The 9,421-nt window shown below is 43.3% G+C and overlaps 1 protein-coding gene across 3 annotated transcripts in view; it reads left to right on the top strand.

Moving 5' to 3' along the window:
* The first annotated feature begins 545 nt into the window (after positions 1-545).
* CDC37 (cell division cycle 37, HSP90 cochaperone) overlaps positions 546-9,421 on the top strand; it is a 56,787-nt gene continuing 47,911 nt past the window's right edge. Inside the window, exons 1-5 of one of the 3 annotated variants that reach the window (XM_085844898.1) lie at positions 546-700; positions 4,161-4,272; positions 4,490-4,604; positions 4,694-4,851; positions 4,992-5,103. In XM_085844898.1, the coding sequence (XP_085701024.1) occupies positions 4,171-4,272; positions 4,490-4,604; positions 4,694-4,851; positions 4,992-5,103 (487 nt within the window). In that variant the 5' untranslated portion in view covers positions 546-700; positions 4,161-4,170. Of the gene's footprint in view, positions 701-818; positions 842-4,160; positions 4,273-4,473; positions 4,605-4,693; positions 4,852-4,991; positions 5,104-9,421 lie in introns of those variants that run through there. The other 2 variants (XM_085844899.1, XM_085844900.1) reach the window with 2 other exon arrangements.

Genomic DNA, 9,421 nt, shown 5'->3' with positions numbered 1-9,421 from the left:
TGTTTGGAGATGTGTGTTTGTTTACAGATGTGTGTTTGTTTACAGATGTGTGTTTGTTTAGAGATGTGTGTTTGTTTACAGATGTGTGTTTGTTTACAGATCTGTGTTTGTTTGGAGATGTGTGTTTGTTTGGAGATGTGTGTTTGTTTACAGATGTGTGTTTGTTTACAGATGTGTGTTTGTTTGGAGATGTGTGTTTGTTTACAGATGTGTGTTTGTTTAGAGATGTGTGTTTGTTTACAGATGTGTGCTTGTTTACAGATGTGTGCTTGTTTACAGATGTGTGTTTGTTTACAGATGTGTGTTTGTTTGGAGATGTGTGTTTGTTTGGAGATGTGTGTTTGTTTACAGATGTGTGTTTGTTTGGAGATGTGTGATTGTTTACAGACGTTGTGCGTTTGTTTCGTGACGTCACGTGTTTCGTGATAATTAACGTTCGTTTCCCCTTCATGAACGTACGGCGGAGCGATATTCCATGTTGCGTCACGTCAATGCTCTGGCGGAAGAATACACATTTGTTCCATTCGCAGCCGCTGGTGGTGAAGCGGCGCGTCATAGTGCCGTGATCGAGATTGTGCGCGGTGCTGTCATTCAGTGTTTTCGGGAGTTGCACGAGGAGGGGTTGTGGTGTTGGGTCTGGTTGTGTTCTTTGGTGATATAAAGTCGCGTATTTCGGATCGAGAAGGATTTGTCCGTTCGGGTAGGTGTGCGAGCCTGAAGGGTGTTTGTGTGTGTGTCAGGAATCCGGATGAAGGAGAGCCGATAGGCCCGAGGCCTCGGTTTGCTGTTCTTGTAACTGATGTCGTTGGGAAGGATTTTGTGTATAATCCGAGTTTTTAACGTAAGTTACATGAGACTCAGCTTGCTCACCTCACGGGACGCCGACACCGCCACAATGAGGGTCATAAGGAAGTGAAAGCGACGCTTGGAGTAGTTAAAGTGTGGACGTTTCACTTGTAATGCGAGTGAAGGTCGTGAAAGGAAGGAAGCACGTGGTCGTGTTGTACTTGATTAAGTTCAACATTAATGGGACGTTTACGAACACATTATACCTCGCTCATGAAGGCTCGAAGTTGGACAATATTGGGGATCTGAAGCAAAGGCTCAAATGAATGCGCTGGTCGTGATCAGTGGGAGTGGGAGTGTTAGTGTCAGTGTTCGTGGGAGTGGGAGTAGTCGTGGGAGTGTTAGTGTCAGTGATCGTGGGAGTGGTAGTAGTCGTGGGAGTGGTGCATTGGAATAATGAGATTGATTGTATTCGACGGTAAGTGAGTGGTTTAGCCTGGTGTTGGCTTAGCGGTTATGATGGCTGACTTGGGATCCTGGAGTCCTGAGTTTGAGCCCCGTACCCGCTGAATTAATACCAGGTGGGGTTGACTCAGTCTGTCATCCTTCCGAGGTCGGCAAATTGAGTACCAGTGTACTGGTAATAGGGACACTGCATCAGCGGCACAGCCATGTCCCTAACCAATGATGCAACCAGCAGCCATAAGGCTGATAGAGAGAGAGATAGAGATAGAGATATATGGGAGAGGGAGAGGTGGCAGAGAGAACGAGAACACGACATGTTTCAATGTTGGGAATTTCAGGGGTTTCTTCATACATTTGAAAACTCATCCTATTAATCCCATACAGAATCAAACAAAGCATCACTTTGTCTGTCCCACCCAACCACCTAACCACACACACTCCATAAATCTTTCATGATTGCAAGAATGCTAATTGGTAGATTCCTCTATCCCCCACCCCCCAATCTATCACTGTCCCCCCATCCCCAACCTCCCGATTCATCACCTTCTCCCCACCACCCGATTCTTCACCTTTCCCCACCACTCACATCCGAACCCTTCCCAATGACCACCTCTCTCCCCCCCTCCCTCTCGTGTCCAGTATGAAGTTAGGGAGAGTACTAGCCTGATGGGGGTTGACTCCCATAATCATGCCCTCCTAAAAGGGTTTAATTTTATAATTCCAAGGGCAGAACGACGAAGAATTAAGGTGGTGGGAAGGATGATGTGAAGCACACAAAGACAGTGCTGTATGAATGTGATGGGGGGGGGGGGGTTGTGTGTGCATGTTTTCGAATGATCCAGAAAGGAAACGGTGGGGGAGAATGCCATTTGGAAAGGAGAGTGTAGGAAGATGAAACATTTTATAATTGTCATTTTAATGATTTGAATTGGTGGAGTGAGAGGGGAGGTGGAACATGATGAAAGAAATCGTGTTGCGATTGAATGACTTGACGAATGAGCTCAGACTGAGTGGTAATAATGAAAGACCTTTAATTACCACCACCACCACCAAAGATGGATGGAGGTTGTGTTTTCACCCCTGTCTGTCTACCTGTTTATCTGTTTGTGAGCAGGATGACTCAAAAAGTTATCAACGGATTCGGACGAAACTTTGTGGACAAACTTTTTTTTTTTTAAAAACTTTGAGTGTGTGACAAGGAAGAGTTGATGAGATTTTGGTGAAGATCCAGACGTGAGATTTTTTTATTTTAATTATTAACAGCTTCTTCACCATTGGAGAGAGGACCAAAACAACATGTATTTCATAAAGTTGTGGACGGATTCTGACACAACCTGGTGGATGACGAGAACAAGGCGATTGGATTTCGATTCAGGTCTGGATACAGCTCGGTCTATCAGTGGGATACAACACGTATACTGTTCAGCCTGGCGGAGCTATGTACTCAATCGAGTGCTGTACTAGTTAATATTATTTGTGGTTGTTTTGAGAAGGAAACGAGTGAATAGTTTTGAAGAAGGATGAAAAAGGATGAGTTTGATGAAAGATAAAGTTTAGTAAGGAGGGAAATGGGAAGCAGGTCTTTCGAACGTATGGCCAACAAGGAATGAGACGGACAATCTGAACATGAGGTTCGGGGCCTTTTTTGATGCTTTTGTCGAAGTGAGGTATTTGAGTGGTCGTGGGAAGTGGGATGAAGAGATGATTGGATAAGTAGGCCCAACTAACCGAGACAAACCCACGAGGAAAAAAAGAACAGCAAACGGGCACATGGAAGACACGACAATGAGGACCCGATAGGAAGAAGAATAGACAGAAAACTCGACAACAATGGAGACAAATCCGGAATGGTTTGCATCTTTGGAAGCGGGTCACCTGGAGAAGAAAAGAAAGGCTTTCACAACCGGAAACCAGAAGATTGTTCAAACTCTTCCATGAGCCTCGACTTTCTGTACAAAAATGGTACTCGCGTGTTAAACATACCTCGGTCGCACCCGTTCCTCGAGAAGCCCTCACCTGCTCACCCTCCAAAGTCCAGGATGGTTTGTCTACCTGCATTTATTCGTCCTCATATTTTCCTGATATTTGAACCGGATGCCTGTGTCCCTTGTTTCATCCTCTTCACTTGAGTCTTGTAAATGTGCTGCCCATTACTTCCTCGTGCGCTCATGCATGGACATCCATGGTCTCTTCTAAACACGCCAATTCTTTCACATTGTGTCCCTCTCCCGGCCATCGCTACTCGCTTTGGGGTTATTCCCCATTTCCTCCTGCATATCCAATTTTTATGGTTCACATTTCCATTCCTCTTTCTCTTTCTCTTTCTCTTTCTCTTTCTCTTTCTCTTTCTCTTTCTCTTTCTCTTTCTCTTTCTCTTTCTCTTTCTCTTTCTCTTTCTCTTTCTCCCCCCCCCCAGGATGTTGAGTACTGTGTTACGTGTTTGTTTTGTAATGTTTTCTACTCTTGTAAAAGGCATTTTTCCCTTCACTCAATTTGATCTTCATAAACAGTGTGAAATGTTCAGTGAAACGATGTGCTGATACGCTCGGTCCCCCACCTTTTGTGTGGTACGAGGAATAGATCTGTGCAATAGGAAAGCTAAATGTTCAACGGTTTTTGAAATATCGCGTATGCAAAAGTACATGGACGGATGATCGGTCGGTCGGACGAAGCTCATTTTAATGTCCCCCCCACCCCCATCCCTCCAACCTTGTTGGGATGGGGAATGAGGGTGTGAGGCATTATCTGTAGTGTACCATGATGGGACATCACTTCCCTTCATTGCCTTTTCTGACATATATTGTGCAAGAATACACTTCATCAACTATATATGCATGTGGATGAAGCAGATCCTGCTGCTCAACAGTGAAGCAGTTTATTTGCCTGTTTTGTTTATTTCCACTTTACAGGTAAGGAAAGATGGTGGACTACAGTATGTGGGATCATATTGAGGTCTCTGATGATGAAGATGATACACATCCCAACATCGACACCCCATCCCTGTTCAGGTGGAGGCATCAGGTAATCATTGGGTGGGATAGAGGAGGCGTGTTTGTGATGCAGGGTAGAAAAGAGGTTGAATGCAAATTTTGAAATGAGTTTATAATGGGTCCTAAGGGTGTGGGGTCGATGGGGTCAGAGGAGTCTGGGAGGTGGGAGGGGGGGATGGGGGGGTGGGGGGGAAATGTGTGTGTGTTTTATCATGTGAATGTAAGGTGGTAGTTTGTGTGGTATGCAGGCCAGGGTGGAAAGGATGGAAGAAGATCAGAGAGACCGAATGGAATTAGATAAAGGGAAGAAAGAATTGCAGAAGAAGAAAGATGAGATTTTGAGCAGGATGAATAAATTAAAAGGTGAGTGTTAAATGAGAAATTTTATTTTCTCACGTGGATGGAGAGTCAGCGGTACGTGTGGATTGCAAAATTTTCCATTGTGTGTGCAGTTTCTGGAGAAAATTTAGATCAAGGAAAAGTGGTGGAGGACTTGGAAGAGTTGGAAAAGGAGGAGAGGGAATACAGAGCGAAAGAAAGGGAACTGGAGAAGAGAGAAAAAAATCGTGCGTGGAATGTGGATACGCTGTCTCATGTAGGGTTTGATAAGGTGAGATTGAATGCAGTTATGGCAGGTCATAACTCCCCTTCCCCCACCCCTACCCTCCCCTGTCGACAAATGATCAGATCTTGTATGGCTGTTTGAAGCTTCAGTCACTGTATTTTGATCAGTGATCAATTGTTGTGCAGAGCGTAATCAATGTGAGAAAAGCCGAGGAAAAGAGTGAAGAGTCTGAAGAAGAGAAGGAGAAGAGGCAGCAGGTGTTTGTGGACAAGTACGAGAAGGAGATCAAAAATTTTGGTACTTGAACCTTCATTGCCTCAGCCCTGACAATGGAAGGCCAGATGAACTTGTTTTTTTTTTTCTTCTACTTCTTCTGTATGTAGCACATAGCTGTGCCCATTGGCTGAATGGGGGGGGGGGGCATGTGGGGGCAGAGTGGGTTGGGAGGGGGGGTGCTGTGCTATTGATGCAACACCCCCTGTAGGTTAGACTGTTATCAGTAATTTGTCTGTGGTGCCGGCGATACCTCACCTACTCTTTGCAAAGGACGCCATGAGATCGTTGACGTTCACTAACTAATGTCAGCAGATGGGACTCTCAGTTTGTTCATCCGAGGGACGGCACGCACATGGATGAATCACCTGCCTGTTAAACATTAGGGTTAGAGTTTCTAGCTGGGTCGAGATTCAAACCCACATTAGACTGCTCAGAGATGAGTGTGTGTATCTCTACTGTGTAGGCTATCCTCCCAGCCCCAGAGTGCTGCTGTGATTTGTGTACCTTGATGCATCCTTCAGCATTCTCTTTTGTAAGTCATTATGAAGCGTGAACACAACCGAAGGATAATGTCAGAAAGCATGTTCTTCAGTCACATAATGACACCAATTAAGGTTTTAATGAAGATAATAAAAATATGACCGTGCATCCTGAAGCTCACCTGGATCAGGAGCAACAGTTACTCAAACCCCTTTCGACCATGACTTTTTTTATTTTTATTTTTTAATATCGTGAACAAACTTTGGTGCATCACGGGTGATGAAGGTTGTGGTCAAGTTTCATTTAAATTGTTTGTGTAGTTTTGGAGAAGAGCAAATACCTATTTTTTTTGGGGGGGGGTCAAAACCCTGCCCATAAACCCCCTCAATGAGTGCAGATTTTGATGCGGTTGATAAACCTTCATGAGGCATCAGATATGAAGCTTGTGGCCAAGTTTAATCAAAATCATGTGTTTCGTTCAAGCGATACTCGCTCACTCACTCACTCACTCACCTACGGACACTACTCAATTTCGTAAGTTCACTGGACTAAAGTCCAGGTGAGCTAAAAGCACTAAAGATATTATTAATGAAGCATTCAAATAGATATGTTGTCAAACATTTTCAGTGGTTGACTGAAAATATAGAAGACTACAATTGGGAAATCTGTAAAAATGATGCTTTCTGTATTTGAGTAGCGGTTTGATTCTGGGTAAGTGCTGGGTAATGTACATCTGATGTGCAAGATTTCATGTATTATCATACTATTATTTGAGGTGTTTGTGTGTGTGTTTGCATATAAAGGGTGTCCCAAAAAAAATACAACTTTTCATCTGCAAAGAGGATGGTCATAACATATTTAAAAAAAAAGATATATGGCTGGATAGAAAGCTGAAAGGTTGAAATTTATTGTACCAATGTCAAAATTGCCACCAAAATTTAAATTTTGGTAAAGAATCGTCGTTTTATTTTGGACCACATGTTCGACGTAGGCTCCACGTTGTCCGATAACTCCTGCAAATGCGTTGTCATGTTCTCCATCACTTTGGGAAACGTTTCCTAAGGAATGTTCTGGATTTATTAACCTCCGCCATCTTCGAAGATGGATGGAGGTTACTGTTTTCACCCATTTCTGTTTGTTTATTTGTTTGTTTGTTTGTGAACAGTATTACGGAAAAACTCCTCGACGGATTTCGCCGAAACTTGGGGGGGGGGGTTAGGTATGGTCCAAGGATCATGCCATTAAATTTTGGACTTGGTCCCCCCCCAAAAAAAAATTGTTAGAGAAATTTTTTTTTTTTTTGCATTTCTACATGTTTTAAGTGATTTCCAACCTCCCCCCAAAAAAATTGTTAACCCCCCCCAAAAAATAGAGAAAATATATATTTTTTTGCATTTCTACATGTTTTAAGTGATTTCCAACCCCTCCCCCCAAATTTTTTTACCCCCCCAAAAAAAATGTTTGAGAAAAAGTTTTTTGCATTTTTACATGTTTGATTTCCAACCCCCCCCCAAATAATTGTTAGAGAAATAAAAAAAAATTTGCAACTTTTTTTCAACAAAATTTCGATATTTTTTTTTTGCATTTTTACATGTTTTAAGTGATTTCCAACCCCCCCCCCCCAAAAAAAAATGTTGGAGAAAAGAACTATTACTCTCAGCACTGTTGACATATTTAATGAATAAGATATAAGGTTCACTTGAGTAACCCAGCAGTATTGGCGGCGGAGGTTTTGCACTCTCCCGAGTGCTCCCCCTCTAGTTGGTGGATGTTTTCCTTCAGCTGATCAAGAGTCTGAGGCCTAGGGTTTCCATAGATCCTGTCCTTGAGATACCCCCACAAGAAGAAGTCTGGAGGAGTAAGGTCAGGGGAATACGGTGGCCACTCAACGTCTTCGTAGAGGGAGATAAAGCGGCCCTCAAAATGTTGGTTGAGAAAACGCCTTTGTTTCCCTGGCTGTATGGGGCGGTGCCCCATCCTGCTGGAACCACTGGGTTCTCATCTGGATCAGGTTGTTTCTCCAACGGGCTTGAATACGTAGCTCGGGCAGATAGAATTCCTGAATCATTTCGCGATAGTTCCTCTGGTTTACCGTGCAAGTGCGTCCCTGGTCATCTTCAAAGAAGTATGGACCAATTATCTCATACCAACCAACCGCTACCCTCATGGTGACTTTGAGAACGGATCGAGGCACCAGTTCAGTTGATGCATTACCAGGATTTTCAGTTCCCCAGTACCGAAAGTTGTGCTTGTTTCCCTCAACGGACAAGTGAGCATGGCATTCGTCCGTCATGTGAAGTTTTTTGAGGAAGTCTGAATCTTCCTCCAACTTTCCTGAGAACCAATTTGCAAAGTCTCGTCGTTTGCGTTTCTGTTGATCAGTAAGCACCGTTTCCGTTTGAATTTTGTATGGAAAGGCATGAATGTCTTGGCGAAGGATCTTATGAATGTTTGTTTCGGCAGAAAGTCGTCGAATCGATTTTTTTGGACTCTGAACGACCGCCTGTCTCACCATTTCCACATTTTCTTCACTACGACCTGTCCTCTTCCGACCACTGTGACCCTTGTCAAGGTCACAGATGGTTCCCACATTGGTAAACTTTGCGATGGTGCACTTTATTGTCCGAAAGTTTGGTGCATGGCGCAAGTGGATACCGAAATGTCTCGAGTAAAGACGTTGCACCTGTATGACACTTTTCGTCTGGTGCCAAAGTTCAACAATTTTCGTCCGTTGTTGTACGGTCAGTCTTGGCATTTTTCTGGCACTTGCTTGGTATCAAAATAAACTTCTGGGTCTCTGCAACAAGAAATGAAGCACGAGTGACAAAATTACTGCTTTTTTAGGATCAAACGAAGCATTTTAAAAGTTGTATATTTTTTTGGGACACTATATATATATATATATATATATATATATATATATATATATATATATATATATATATATATATATATATATATATATATATATATATATATATATATATATATATATATATATATATATATATATATATATATATATATATATATATATATATATATGAGGAGGAGGAGATTGGGACCATACTCTGTGCAGAGCGTTGGTGCTGCTGAAGTAGTCTCCTTGGCTATTGGGCACAATCCTGGATGGGTCACCACTCCGACAGTATACCAGCATGCTGGCACTCATTTTGCTGACCTCGGAAGGATGACAGGCAGAGTTAATCCAAAGCCCACCACCCGAACCATTAAGCCAACATCAGGCATTAATATATATATATATATATTTTTTTTTGCGGGCCAGGGGTCGGGTGGGAGAGCTATCTCGGGTTCCCACCAGACGCCCCGGAATTGCAGGCCGTCGCACAGGGATAATTCCGTGACGCGGCGGGTCGCTAACATACTGTGAACGGTCCTCCATCTATGGGTTAATGGGGTTACCTAATGAATCACGTGACCTAATTACCGGGGGACACGCCTTGTCCGAACCGGATCACTTTACCGGATAAGATGCAGCCGAGTGACACTGCCAAGGACATACCGGCTAAAAGGAACAGATCGTTGGGAATAAAGTCCCGGCTCGGTTAGGATACGGACCATGCTGGATCAATGAAAGAAAAGACAAAAACGAGCTGGGAACATTTCTCCTCATAATTTATTAACAGGCAGGAAAGGAGAGGTATGTGGCACAATGAATGGCTTTTATTGTGTGTGAGCAGGGACGGGAAGAAAAGTGTGGTGCGACAATAATACAAGCAACTTACAAAAGCAGACACAGAACAGACTTATCCCGATATAATTCTTGTACAATCTTAACTTAGAGGACAGGCGCCATGACACACACACACACACACACACACACACACACACACACACA

This window comes from Eptatretus burgeri, chromosome 11 (genome assembly GCF_056783735.1).
Source record: "Eptatretus burgeri isolate ZD-2024b chromosome 11, Ebu_testis_v1, whole genome shotgun sequence".
Classification (NCBI taxonomy): domain Eukaryota; kingdom Metazoa; phylum Chordata; class Myxini; order Myxiniformes; family Myxinidae; genus Eptatretus; species Eptatretus burgeri.
This window is presented reverse-complemented; position numbering and strand designations above follow the sequence as displayed.